Source organism: Meles meles, chromosome 1 (assembly GCF_922984935.1).
Source record: "Meles meles chromosome 1, mMelMel3.1 paternal haplotype, whole genome shotgun sequence".
Lineage (NCBI taxonomy): Eukaryota > Metazoa > Chordata > Mammalia > Carnivora > Mustelidae > Meles > Meles meles.
The window spans coordinates 110,184,965-110,199,069 of record NC_060066.1 but is presented as its reverse complement, the minus strand read 5'-3'; the positions used below and the strand labels follow the sequence as shown (position 1 = coordinate 110,199,069).

The window sequence follows — 14,105 nt, the reverse complement described above, 5'->3', positions numbered from 1 at the left end:
TGCTGGGATGGGTGGCTTTGTGCACATTAACTTGTATTTTTGCCAGCACTATCCCCAGGAACTTCACTTCTGTCCTCGCATCATGGTCACAATAATATCTGTGTCATGGCTACTGGGTCTCAGCTTAAAAAATAAACGGAGACTTTTAAAAATGTGATAAGCACCCTCATACCTTACCATTCTTCTCCCAACATACTTCTTAGAGAAGAGAGAAAGTTACTCTGCCAAGGAAAATAGCACGAAGCATAAATAAGGAGTTTAGCTTTATTTTCTCTGTGCATTTGCAAAACACGACGACCAACATAGAAAAAAAAAAATAAAACCTCCTGTTTAAAAAAAAAAAATTACACTTAAGAAAAGAAAAAAAGGCCTGAGAGGGATTAGTGCCTTAGCCCTAGGGAGCTACAGCAACTCTGATTGGTCCAAGGAATTGAGAAGATATTAGGAAGATAGAACAGGAGGCAAGAAAATGAAAAATTACTGCGGAAGAGGGCCTCGAAGTGGGCCACGAGGGGGAACTGGAGGACGGGGGGTGGGCCGGGGTGGAGGGAGGGGCCCCCGCTGGTAGCCGTAGGGTGGGGGTCGTGGAGGCCCAGTGTATCCGTGAGGAGGCATCAGCGGAGGAGGTCCACGCATCCCATGTGGAGGCATAGGACCTGGGTGACCTGCACAAAGGAAAAGAAAAGTCAGTTAAGGCAAGAAATAGGAAGTGTTGATGTGGGGTGAATGCACAGAGAACACCGACAGGGAGATCATGAGCAGAAACGCAAATAAAAGAAAGGGCAGGGGACAGGGCTGTGACAAGGGAGTTGCAGGACACTGATACTCGAGGATGAGGGAGGTGGCTAGAGTCTACTCACCCATGGGAGATCCGAATGGGGGCCCTCGAGGGGGCATGCCCATTGGAGGAGGTCCGGGATGAGGCATTCCAGGTGGTGGTCGCGGTGGTGGCTGCCCCCCAGAGCCTGGAGGCCCAGCATGGGGGTGTCCTAAGCCATGAGGGCCATGGTGGGCCAGCTGCATCTGAGACATCCCTGTGAGAACAAAACAGACACAAAGAGAAAGGAGACAAAAGGAATACAGAGAGCGCAGAAGATGGAGAAAGAAAGAGAACAAAATTGAGAAGAAGTCACATCAGGACACCCCGAAGAGAAGGTTGGTATGAAGTGCCTTTATCCTCAACCCCATTCCAAGGGTACAAATAAGTCAACTACCCCCAGTCAACGGTCACCCACTCCACTTGTTCCTTCCACGACTTAGATGCTCTAACAGTGCTGCAGAAATCTGTAACAAGTGGAGTGATTATTCCCCTGACAGGATTTGGGAAGGTAGCAGTGACACTGTCCAAGCAAAGATCTAATTCTAAAGAATGAGTAAGAATTTTTCAAGTGGACAAGAGTGGACTAGAATAACCCAGGCCGGAAACATTAGCATGTGCAATTCACAGGGTCATCAAACAGCTAGTATCTTCAGGGAAAACCAGTAACTCAGAAATAAAGAGCAGCATGTAGTCAGGGGAGTAACTGGCAGGCACTGATCATGAAAAGCCTAGAAGGCTATGGTGACAAGTGTGGGTTTTACTCTATAAGTCAAAGGGAGCAACAGAAGACCCTTGAGCAAGGGTGTGTAAATGTCTGTGTTTTAGAAAAATAACTGTGCAAGTGGATCAAAGATAAGAGAAACTGGAGGCAAAACGTCAGAAAATTACTATAATAAATTAGGTGTGAAATAATGAGTATGAGGGGGCCTGAACGAGCGTACTGGCAATGGGAGCCAATGCCAGAAATATTAGTAAGACTTGGTATCTACAGTGGGGTGATAGGAAGTAGTTAAAAATAGTTCCCATAGGGGCGCCTGGGTGGCTCAGTGGGTTAAAACCTCTGCCTTCGGCTCAGGTCATGATCCCAGGGTCCTGGGATTGAGCCCCACATCAGGCTCTCTGCTCAGCAGGGAGCCTGCTTCCTCCTCTCTCTGCCTGCCTTTCTGCCTACTTATGATCTCTGTCTGTCAAATAAATAAATAAAATCTTTAAAAAAAATAGTTCCTATATTTCTGAATTAAGCATCTGAAAACAAATAATACTAGAGGAAGAATAGGTTTGAAGGGGAGGGTAGAACAGTGGAGTTGTCTGTCAGGCAGTAGTTGACTTAAGGTCACGGACCAGGGATACGTATCTTGGAGGTATCAGTGTACAAGTAATGGCACTATGTGGAAAAGAGAACCAAATACAAAAACCTAGCCACATGGAAAGAGCGAAAAGCCTATTAAGGTGGCTAAGATTAAGGAATCAGACATAGATGAAGACTCCAGAAAAACCAAGGAACAAGATTTTCAAAAAGGATGACATGCCCAGTTTCAGGTACACCAAAGGGCAAACCAGATAAGGAATGGAAGTGCCCCCTAGATCTGGCAATCAGGTTACTGCTTTGGGGTAGAAGTCAGACGAGAGAAATGAGTAAAAGTTAAAGGGGAAAAAAAGCAAGTACAGTTATACTCTTTGGATAAATTTAGATAAGAAATGGAGACAGAGTGGTAGTTGTTAAAGTAAACAAAGAGCAGTATTTTGTATTTGTTTTTATAAACTCATGTCTGAAGAAAAGTAGAGCTCTGGAACTATCTATTACTATTATTGCTGAGCAACAAGGGCAGCACCATAAGCAGCAATAGAGCTCCTCCACCAGGCTCCTCCCTCCCTTCCCCAGCAAAGAACACCCACCTGGATGGGGCATCCCACCCGGTGGGAATGGGTGAGGATGTGAGTGTCCATGTCCAGGATGTCCAGCTCCTGGGGTTCCTGCTGATGGTGGGCCATGCCCTCCAGCCCCAGGAGGCATAGGTGGTGGGGGCATGGCTGGTGGTATCCCAGGGGGAAGGGCTCCAGGAGGCGGCACTGGGGGTGGGAAGGACCCAGGAGGAGGCATGCCTATAGAGGAAATGGAAGAAGAGTTAATGAAAGTAAGGAGAGAATATCTTCAGAGAGCCTGTTCAATCCAGTCTCTTCAGGCAGGATAAGCTCTTTTCCCTTCCTCCCAGCCCTCAAAAGTCAGAAGCAATACTAGACAACTCTGAACAACTTTCTTCCCTACCACAACTGTCACCCCTCACTCCTTTTCTCATCACCTACTGACCCCACGTCCCCCTTTATCTGTTCTTTTTCCTTCCTCCTGCCCCACCCTCACCACACCCCAAACCCAAGACAAAAATATTCTGAATAAAAGCTTTACCTGGAGGAGGAAGCCCAGACCCCAATGATGATACCACAGGATTGGGGGCTGAAGGCGGAGGGGGTGCATCTGCAAACAACTGATGAGGACGGTCGGCCTGGGAGAGTGGGTTCTGGGCTGCCAGAAGTCGTTCAGCTGCTGAGCCATGGCGCTCACCCTTGGAATCCTTCTTGAAGGCATAGGACACAGTGATAGGGCGGTTACAGAGATACTGCCCATTCATGGCCTCAATAGCTGCATCCGAAGCATCAAATGAGGCAAAATTAATAAAGGCATAACCTTTGGAGTTGCCTGTGTCAGGGTCCCGCATAATCTTCGGGGTTTGTAAGATGACCCCAAAGGCGCTGAAAGTATCATAAAGCAGCTTCTCATCAATCTCCGGGTCCAGATTGCCAATGAAAATGTTGGCCCCCACGTCTAGGTTCTTGTTGTGAGCTGATGCCTTGTTCACCCGTATTGGTTTCCCATAGAGTTTGATCATGTTCATGATCTTAATGGCATAGTCAGCATCTTCCTCACTCAAGAATTCCACAAAGCCATACCCTGGGAAGTAGAAGGGTGGAGATTAACAACTTAAGTGATTCAAAATGGGGTATAACTCATTCACCTCCCAAAGCACAAACAACATGAAATAACAACCTCACTTCAACTGGGAATGGTCCCAGAAGCAAACTGTGAGCTACTCTTAAAGAGAAGAATCTGCAGGTGATTCATTCCAAAACAGATATGAAAACTGCTGGAACCCTCCAGGGGCAGTCTGTCCGGCAACAGGTAAACATTCCTCTTGTCATGTACTCACCTTGGTGCTGACCTGTGACTCTATCCTTTGGCATGTGGGTGTTGACTACCGGCCCTGCCTGGAGAAATAGCTCCCACAGCAGCGGTTCGCTAACCTTCTCATCCAGGCCCCCGACATAGACAGTGGCATCTAGAAGACAGGAGCAGATTAGGGGAGGGATGAGATAATGACAGGAAAAAAGAGGTGACAGGCGGGGGAATTGGGAGTGCACATGGGGTGTAAAAGCAAAAAAGAAAAAAAGAAAGATTAAGCCCTTACACCTCCCTCATTCTAGAACTAGAGAACCTTAAGTCCAACTAAAGGCTCTGCTGCAAATTCTCTGTGAATTGCTTTGTTTCTGGTTTTTGTTTGCTCGTTTGTTTGTTTTTGTTTTTCTTTTTTGAAAGGGAAGGCAGAGAGGATTGGATAGAGCATCACACCTACAGGCCTCAGTCTGCACCCGGCCTCCCCGCCCCCAGCAGACACGGGGGCCGGTCTCCCGCCCTCCGGGGGGATCCAATCTCCCAACCCCGGCGGAAACACTGCTGGCTCTAGTCGAGGCCTCCCAGCTCCCCTGGACCCATTCCCGGCTCGTCCCCTCCAATCACCCTGGTTCCGCTCTGAGATCGGCCCGGCCGCCATGGCGAAAGAGCTCCCGCCGTCTCCAGGCAGCGATCCCACCCCCTGACCTTAGTCACTACTTCCACTTCCGGGGCGAAGGCGGTCTTGAGGGCGGTGGGCGGGGCCGTAAGGAGGAGGAGCCGGAAGCGGCCACGGCCATCTTAGGAACCGAGGGGACTACGTGGTTTGTGCGACAGGCTATTCCTGTCTTTCTTGTTCAGAGTCGCCGCTGCGGGCGATCAGAGCGAGGAAGACGGACTGGAATTGCCCAGACCCTCTTAAGGCAATGCTAGACGTTAAAGGATCACAGTTCTCCCAAAAATGTAAATTCGACAGCTAAAACAACAAAACTTTGCTTTTTAAAATATTGTGTTGGCAGAAGATCGTCCTTTCTGTTCCCCAGAGAAGGGTGTGCTGTGGAAACCTCCCCTTCCCCCATCCCAAGGATTCGGCTACCTTAGGGGCCCGCAGCCTGTAGGAAGCCGCGGCTTCAACAGACCCTGGGCTTGAGGCGTTTCGTTTTTCCCCAGGGGAGAGGTTTGCGGAACGTCTGGGCTGGGTTCATGTCCAAGCTCACCTACTGCTATTGCATGAGGGGTGATGGAAACCTGAGACTCAGATGCTAAGTGACCACCCCGCCGAGGGGTGGTTGATATTGGAGCCCAGAGGCCTCAGTTTCAACGGCCAGAACACCCTGGGCCCAGCAACCAACGTCTCAGACGGTACGCTCTTTGCCGATCTAAAAGGATGGTTGTGGACTTCGTCTGACCTATCCCCGTATTTCCTTAAGAATAATGTGGTGGGTCGCATCCTCTCCTGGTTTATATCCAGCAGTTTACCTAGGAACTTTTATTCAGACACAAGAGATAATGCCAGCAACATGTATAAATACTGTGCTTTAATGAGCTCCTTAAATAGAAATGTCACTACAAAATATACAGTTGTATACCCCCGACATACCCATAGGAAAGAAAGGGAAGAAACAAATTGGGATTAAGCAGCAGGAGGAAGTGAGAATGTGTTCTGTAGGCCATCTTTTTAGAACTGACAAACAGCATCTCTCATCTCACATTTAACAGCTGGATATCCAAAGGGATAGAATTGCCTTGAAAAAAAAAACAAAGGTAGTCGTATTCAGGATTGCTTTTTTCTTAATTCCTCAAATCCTAAGAAACATCTTGAGCAACAAAACAGGACAGGGCAAGAGTTGGGAGGTTAGCACCACCCATCTGCAATGGAAAGTTGATCAGTGAGCTTGTTGAGGGCTGGAATGTCAAAAGCTGAGACAGCAAGACCAGATAATAAAAATTGGAAAATTAAAAACCCTCCCTCACCCCAGACCACCCTCTGCCACACCCATAAAAACGACAGCAATTTCAATGGGATTGGGAGAGAATGGTATGTGAATCTCTTTTCTTGGAATGATCCTCAGGAGATACTCTTGGTGTCCATTTCCTTAAAAGTTCCTGAAGATGGGATAGCTCATCCTGGAGGCCAGAGATTGTGGGAGCTGAGCGGCCTTTCTGAGGTGAAGAGAGGCAGAGAGGAATATTATTATAGCTTTAGTTGCCTGTTTCTATGAGAGCTGTCCATTAACTTCTGCCATCTTTTTTTATTATTACTACTCTTAAAATTGACATACAGTATCCTGTTTCAGGTGCACATCCTAGTGATTTCTTTATACTTTTATAAAATTTTATAAAATAACACTTATAAAATTGTACTTTCATACAATTTTTATACAAAAAGTTGATCTTTTTATATATTACAAAGTGATCCCATGATAAGTCTAGTTCGCAACACCTCTAGCATCTTTAATTCTCTTTCTGCCTCCAACTATGCCCTAGGTTCTACTTGAATCTGAACCACAAGCAGTCTCTCCCATACATACGCACACTCCCAAACCTATCTACTCTGATACCAAAAGAATGGTACTTCAACCTCAATCCTCCTCAGTCCCTTGGTTTTCCAGCTCCTGGACACATCTGGTTTCTCCCAGAACATTTGGTTTAGAAGTCAAGCCCCTTCTCCCGCTCCTAATCCCTATCCCTGTCTTCCCTCCTCACCTGGACCTCAGGCCTTCCCCTCAGGTAGCAGCGTCTCCACAGCCTGATCTGGGGTCCCAGATATCCAGGCAGCAGCAACCCTGGGGGTAAAGGGCAAGCTCCCCAGTATGAGGGGAGCCCCCACTCCTGATCAGCCAGGCTTTCAGAGGAGATAGCAGGTCGAGGGAGCCAACGAGAAGAGACACCCAGTAGGGAGGGGCTGTCCCGCCAAGGACAGAGCTGATTCAGGGGGGTCAGGGCCCCTCTGGAGAAGAGCCACACAGAACTGGGGGGTCCAGGAACCAGGAAACTTGGCTAAAGGGAAAAGAGAAATCAACTGGCAACCTAGAAACCAGATGACCCCACTTTCACCAAACTGGGTCAGGAAGGAATATCTAGCTGCTGCCTGCTCACACTGCATTAGTGATCAACCTACCAGACTCCCCCCTGAGAACTCTTTATCTACTCTCCTCATTAGGCCTCAAACTAGTCCTCAGGTCTGATTAAAGTCAATTTAAGGGAAACTTATAAAATGTGTGTAAGAAAGGGGTTACCGGGTGGCTCAGTCAGTTAAGCATCCAACTCTTGATTTCAGCTCAGGTCATGATCTCAGGGTTGTGAGACCCAGACCCACATTGGGCTCTGCAGGTGCTCAATGGGGAGTCTACTTGAGATTCTCTCTCCCTCTACCCTCTCCCCAACCCCACCACTGCTGGCATTCACATGCTCTCTCTCTAAAATAAATAAATCTTTTAAAAAATGTGTGTCAGAGATAGAAAAAGATGAGGACAAGAAGGACCACCTCTGTGCTATTCTAGGATTTCTGCCTTCCTGGGGACAGTCAGGGACTCTGATAGCTACAGAAGTGTAGGGAAGCTTTCCCTGGGGAACTCAGACACCATGCCTTTCCACTTCTCCCTACCTAGTAGGACGAGCCTGTGAGAAAGTCAAGGGAACCTAGGAAGTGTAGACACCTCACCTGCTGTCTAGGGAGCCAGGAATCTGGGCAGTATTCTGGGTCATAGCCAGGATTATGGAATTGTAGTATCTGTTCACTGCTGTAGCGTAAATCCCAGTCCCAGACGGACAGCTGTGGGTTAACAGAGTTCCCAGCAAGGGGTTGGGAGTACCCTGGGGTATAGATTTGTGTATAGGAGTTGAACTGGACAGAGGAAACAAGAAAACGGATGGTTAAACAAAAAGTAATTCTTTTCCCAAGTCTGGAGAGAAATCATAAAAAGCTCACCTCTTCCTCTGGGAAATCAGATGTGGGATGAAAGTCCAGTCATAAAAATGAACACCAACTCCCCCCACCCACCCCGCCGCGCAGATTTCACTTTCCATAAATCAAGACTAAACAGAGGGTATTTCTCAAGAAGAAGAAAGATAGCTCAAACATGGAAGTCACTGACTGACCTGTCCGCTCTGCTTTCCACGCTCCCAGGGAGTATTTCTCAAGAATGTGAGAGTGTCAGGAACTCTGGCACTGTCGTGAAGAGCAAGAAGGAAGAACTCTGAGAATTCAAACTCAGCTGGAAATTGCTGGAGGAGCTGCCAGACACAATCAAGGAAGAGAAGAAACACTGGAGCCTGAGAAGAAGGAAAGTAAGAGGTTAGAGGGGATTGTAGGCACCTAAAGGGGAAGGATGACAAAATGATGGGGGACAAGGGACACAGCCAACAGGACCACTAAGGTCAGGGAATGGAAACCCAGATTGAGGGTACTAGGGGGTTGTGGTGCCTCATTCATCTAGGTCTCCCTTGAAGCTCAACCTAATCTCAGGATCTTTCTAACCCAATTTTACTTCCAGTGGATTATACTATATAGTTTTCTCATTCCCTTACACCTTTAGTAATAATCTCCCCCCAGTACCATCCCCAAATGATCTTACCTCTTCACTGGCTCCAGTTACTCCAAGTCGGGTCAGAAAGGGATGTCCAGCTGCCACCCACTCTCGCTGCACTAGTGATTGGAAGCCAAGCAGTGTTCGGGCTTCAGGGTCTGAAAGCAGCTGGACGAGTGAAGAGAGGAGGCCATTGAAATCACGATCACTGCGCTCTGGGTGACAAAGAGGGAGAAGGGACAAAGAAGGAGGGACCAAGAAACTAGGGCAGAAGAACATGAGAAAAGGAAACGTGGCAAGAAGAAGAGAGGGACACAGAGGAGAAAAGTTTGGGTTATGTAGGATTGAGAGGGCAAATAGAAGTAAGGAGAAAATAAAGACCTTGAATGACTCAGTTCATAGACTCCACCTAGACAGCAATACCCAGCTTCATGTGTAGGAGGCAGAATCATAAATCTCAAACCAGCCTCCTCATTGTCCTTCCCACCCCAACCCAGTCACCATCTACTGATGGAAGGACAGGAACAGCAGGCAAAGAACCCTGCTATTAGGGACCACAAGCTGTAGTAACACTACAGCTACTAGTAATACTACTGCTACTGGGAGGCGAGGTAGCACTGAAGGATGAATTAAGGCCCATGGGTAGTTCCTAATAACAGGAGAGGAGGATTGTAGTACTAGCTGGGGAGAAGGAAGACTTATCTGCCTCCCAGTTGGGTGGGTAAAGGAAAAAGGAAGGCAAGAATAGGTTAACCCAAGAAACTCACCTTGGAGTACTACAGAGCGAACCCTGGATGTCACTAACACTGAGATGTCACTGGCCTTTCGAAGACAAGACCTGAGGGGGCAGATAAGGAAGAGGAGAGAAGAATGGTAAGCCTGGAAGAAAGGAGTGATAGGTCATGGAATGGAAAAGAGTCAGACTCCAAAATTCTGCCCGTTCTCCTTCTAAGGAGCAGCAAATAAGAGTCTTCTTGGGAAATCAAAAAAACTAATGGAAGGCCATTTAGGAATTCAAGTTAAAAGGAAGTTGGGGTGGGTTGAATTATATAAATTGTGGCTGGAAAATGCGGGTGTACCTGACGTAATCCAGCCATCGTGTTCCTTCCAAGGCCGAGAGCCATTTCTCCTCAGCTGCAGGTGAATCTGAGAGAGAGGAGAGGGGTCAGAAGGACAAAGAGATCCGGAGAACTCAGAATTTATGATTCAGGGTCTGCAGCCTGAGGTTTAAGAATAAGTTGGGTAGGGGCGCCTGGGTGGCTCAGTGGGTTAAGCCGCTGCCTTCAGCTCAGGTCATGATCTCAGGGTCCTGGGATCGAGTGCCGCATCAGGCTCTCCGCTCAGCGGGGAGCCTGCGTCCCTCTCTCTCTCTCTCTGCCTGCCTCTCTGTCTACTTGTGATCTCTCTCTGTCAAATAAATAAATAAAATCTTTAAAAAAAAATAAAAAAAAGAATAAGTTGGGTACGGGTTACTCAGGACTGGGGACAGAAATAAACAGTAACTGTAAATGGTCATGAGGCTACTACAATTAAATTGTGGGGACAGTTGTACAACCACGTAAATGTAATAAAATTCACTGAACGCTTAAGATGGGTGAAGGCTGGATTTTATGGTATGTAAATTGTATCTCAATAAAGCTGTTAAAAAAAAAAAAGAATACACTAGGGACAGGAAGACAGGAAATCAGTGAGTCTGTGGGAGATGGGAGTTGGAGAGAAAACTGTGGATCTTTGGCCTGAATGAAGGGTTACTCATACTGTGACAGGCAAAAGGGTAAACCAGGTTAGGGTGAGCAGACCTAGGGGTGAGGGTAGGGGTCAGAGGTCATCTCACCAGGCAAGCAGAGGGCCCTCAGCTTCAAGTGGGCAAGCTGAACATCTGTAAGACTAGGCAGTTCATCCACAGCATCCACCAGCACAACATCTGAATGCCCAGCCTGGAGCATTGACTCCACTACTCTGGAGGGGAAGAAGTCACAAGATAAAGGAACAAGTGTGTCCAAAACCTCCAAGGCTTGCTTCTGCTCATCAAACCTCCCCTCACCTGATATCCTCTTTGTTAGGGTCACTGGCTGTATAGAAGCCACCACAACGGAGAAGATCACTGCCAGCAGGGTGATGCCAGGACAGGCGCTGCAGATGGTGGGAGGTTAGGATCACCATGGGAGAAACTCTTAGCCCCACCCTATCCTGCACCCACCCTGACCTCCCTCTACAACGACCTCCTCTGACCTCCCATAACCATCTAATCCCCAACCATCACCCTGGTCCCCGCACTGACCGGTCCACGGCCCTGATGGAAGTGGCCAAATGCTCTCCTGACCTCACTGTCCAGAGTTCGCTTCGGGACCCAGAAGTAACGGGGGAGGCTATGAAATTGAGAGTTACAGTCACAGCTTGGCTCAATGAGCTTCATTATAATGCAGACCTGTCATTACAAGGAAGTTGCTCAGGAGGAGATTATTTCAAGGGACCCCAGGTTTAGAGATCTAGGCAGTAAGGAGGATAGCTTTATGGATCTCATAAGAGGGTTTGTGGGTGGTCCTAGCTTTAGAAGATCTGAGAACTGTGGGAAGATTGGGAGGGCAGTGGCAGTTGGGGTGGACTGGGGGATCACCTGGTGGCTACGTCAAATCTCTCATTGACAGTGCTCACTCTCCAGCCCCTGGCCCCCTGCTTTTTCCACTCAGTCTCCCAGTCTTCTGATGTCTCCAAGAGGGGGACAGGTGGTTTTCTGGACCCTGAACTCTGGCCTAGGGCAGGAATGAAGCACAGAAAAGAAGGAAGAGGACCCAGAGAGAGCTTCTCAGCTCTACTGTCCTCAGCCAGCCTCTGCTCTTCCCAATTCTTTACCCTTTCCCTACCCCAAAGCACCCTCACTCACCAGCCTTGCTCAGGGATATCCCTGCATACTGTTGGGCTTGACTGCTCTGAGCTCTGGCTCGGACAATGGCCATGGTCACCTGTGGAGGAAAGAGCATCCCAGCCTTTTGGCTCAGACTGAAGAAGTGAAGAGGAGGACATGGGTCCCATGTGTTGCTCAACTGTCTTTGCCACCAATAGGGAACAGAGAAGACGGTCCCAAGGAAGGGAGCTTCCACAAGTGGTGGGGACTGGGGTCAGGAGAACATATCCAGAACCACAGAATCATGGAATGTCAATTCTGGGAGGAATCTCTGAAAAAATCTCATCCTGTTTTTCAAAGGAAGAAGCTGTCACACTCCTGCTAATTGGCAGTGCCCGGCTAGAATTCAGGCCCCTTACTCTCATTACAGTATCCTCTATCCTAGCCTTTTAGCCTCTCCTTGAGGAGAGAAGCAGATAGAATGATGAGAGGGGTCCTAGGAGATAGGGGAGTAATAGGAATGCCAAGGAAAGGATCCCAAGGTTCTAAGGGGAGGAAGAGTCTTTGGGTTAAAGGCCTCTTACCTGAAAGGCCTGAGGCTCTAGTCCTCCAGCCTCAAAAGCAACTCTGAGCAGCCGGAAGTCTCGGCCATGAATGAGAATCTCCTCAGGAATAAATTTAAGTGGGGACCCTGGACGGAGGAGCTGGACTCTGGACAATCCACTCACTGAAATCAAGAGTTAGAAAGCAGTGTAGCCATGGATCAGGGTCCTTCTACAAGGAAGTCTTCCAGCCCATCCCACTCCATCCCTGCTGCCCTCTGAGAATAGAGGAAGGATGAGGAAGGGTGAGCCCCCAGTAAGCCCCTTCACCAACACCTCACCCCCCACATCCCCCCACTCACCAGCCTCTAATCGCCCAATGTTGACCAGGACAAAATCATATTCACTGCTCAGGGGAGTCTCCTAGAGGAAGCGCATGACTGATGCTAAAGACATCTGGAATCTTGCTCATTATCCTACCTTGGCAATCCCTAACCTCCCTGGATACAACCCTTAAGCATAAGTCTCCCTGTCTCACTTGTCTAAATCCTCCCAGACTCTGCAACCCATTTCTCACTAACTGTCCTTTCCATTGGCCCAACCATCTCACCTGACTCCGTTGCCATCCACAGGGCTGGAAGGTGACCCTCAAGTTGGTGCAGATCAGGGTTCCAGGCAATTCAGGTTCCAGCCCCTTCCTTACCCCTGGAGCCCATGCTAGGATCTGCTCCCCTACAGGGGAAGGGGGGAAGCCAGGTTATGACTATTCCAGGCGTCACCCACACTGGTATACACCTACTCCTCTGAGACAGAAGGGTGTAAAGAAGGAAGATTAAGATCCTCCCCTAACTCCACTAGAACAAAAGCTTAGGAGGAGGTCATTTGTATTCTTTTACTCTAGAGCTTAGAACAGTGCCTGGCACAGAGTAGGGAACTCAAATACCTCTTGAATAAATAAATGAGGAAAGGGAGTAATAGAGTCAGGACCGTCAAGGTCCACGCTCCTAGCCACCTCTGACAGAGAAGAGAGCAAGCCTCAGACAGAAGCACTTTGAGCAAGTAGAGGAATACAGAGGTATATTTGGTGAGGTTTGAAGCAAAGTTTGAGCAGGATGAAATCTGGAAGAGTCTTTGGAGATTGGAAGTATTGGAAAGGAAGTTATTACCTGGGAGGCATCCCGTGGCCAGCTGACTGCCAGGCTGACAACTCCTGGACTCCAGCATCCCAGTCCTCTGGACAGACTTTGGTCCAGAGAGCTGTGAAGGGTGTAGGGTTAATCCCCAGGCCTCTCCAATCCCCGGATCCGGGATTACCTCAGCAGACACGGTTGGAGGCCTACACTCAGATTCTCGGGGGAAACTGAGATCAGCAGTTGTGAGGAGCTTAGGACCCAGTTGGCAGACAGTAAAGGGAGGGGCTGGTTAATGGATAATGAGACAATGAACTTGAGACTGAAAAAGACCAACCAAGCTGGATCTCGCAAAGTTGATATGGGACACACCCTCCTCCTCTTCTAGCTCCTTTCCTAGCTCCTCTTTTATCTCCATATCCTCCTCATTCACACCGTCCTACCCATGGTGCCTTTCCCTCCCAAGCCCAAGTCTCCCCTCCTTACCCCCATGTCTGGCTCCGCCTTCTGGGGGGCGATGTTGAAACTCTGGCCCCGGCCCCCCCACCACATTTCTCTGGCTCCATCCGGGGACGGAGCAGTGACGGGTGGGAGACCTTGAAGATGCTCAAACCCCTTAGGGAGAGGCTGAATCTTGTAGTTGAGAAGAGGGAAGTCTGGGAGAGGGGCAGGGGACAGCACCAGGGAAAGGAGCGTTTGAGGTGCACAGAGCACGATTAGGGGTCTTTTTGAAAGGTGTGTCCAGCCCAGCTAGAGGAGGCTCCTCGGAAACTTCAGTCGACTCTGGAGAGGGCGGGAGAGATGCCCAGCCCCTTAAAGGGGAATACACACAGTTTTGGAAAAGTGGAGGAGCCTGGAAAAGGTAAGAAAAAATGGATAACTGGGGGGGGGGAACCCCGGGGGGAACCCCCAGATTCTTTTCCCAACCCTAGATCCTATGCTCTTTCTGTTCACAAGCATTGGAAAGTATTTGAGGGGAGCAGTAATACCAAGTATTAACCCGGAGTATTTTGGTTGGGTTTTTTTTTTTTTTTTTTTTTTTTTGGTCTTCTTGAAGGGGGTGGTGCAGTGGGAGG

At 48.6% G+C, this 14,105-nt stretch overlaps 2 protein-coding genes across 2 annotated transcripts; both read right to left on the bottom strand.

Moving 5' to 3' along the window:
- Positions 1-250: 250 nt before the first annotated feature.
- Positions 251-4,710, bottom strand: SF3B4 (splicing factor 3b subunit 4). Its single transcript, XM_046017006.1, has 6 exons — positions 4,611-4,710; positions 4,024-4,152; positions 3,225-3,767; positions 2,717-2,923; positions 861-1,034; positions 251-665 (listed from the first exon to the last, which is right to left on the bottom strand). Exons 1-6 carry the CDS (start codon positions 4,642-4,644, stop codon positions 478-480), a joined length of 1,275 nt encoding a protein of 424 aa, XP_045872962.1. The 5' UTR covers positions 4,645-4,710; the 3' UTR covers positions 251-477.
- A 794-nt stretch (positions 4,711-5,504) lies between these two features.
- On the bottom strand, positions 5,505-13,967 carry MTMR11 (myotubularin related protein 11). Its single transcript, XM_046016994.1, is given in 18 exon segments — positions 5,505-6,013; positions 6,015-6,146; positions 6,690-6,983; positions 7,648-7,830; positions 8,085-8,258; positions 8,561-8,727; positions 9,280-9,350; positions 9,592-9,658; positions 10,347-10,471; positions 10,557-10,645; positions 10,794-10,881; positions 11,130-11,265; positions 11,397-11,475; positions 11,942-12,084; positions 12,262-12,322; positions 12,510-12,631; positions 13,066-13,156; positions 13,516-13,967. Coding segments are annotated over 18 exon segments (2,148 nt in total). The 5' UTR covers positions 13,582-13,967; the 3' UTR covers positions 5,505-5,953.
- Positions 13,968-14,105: the final 138 nt, after the last annotated feature.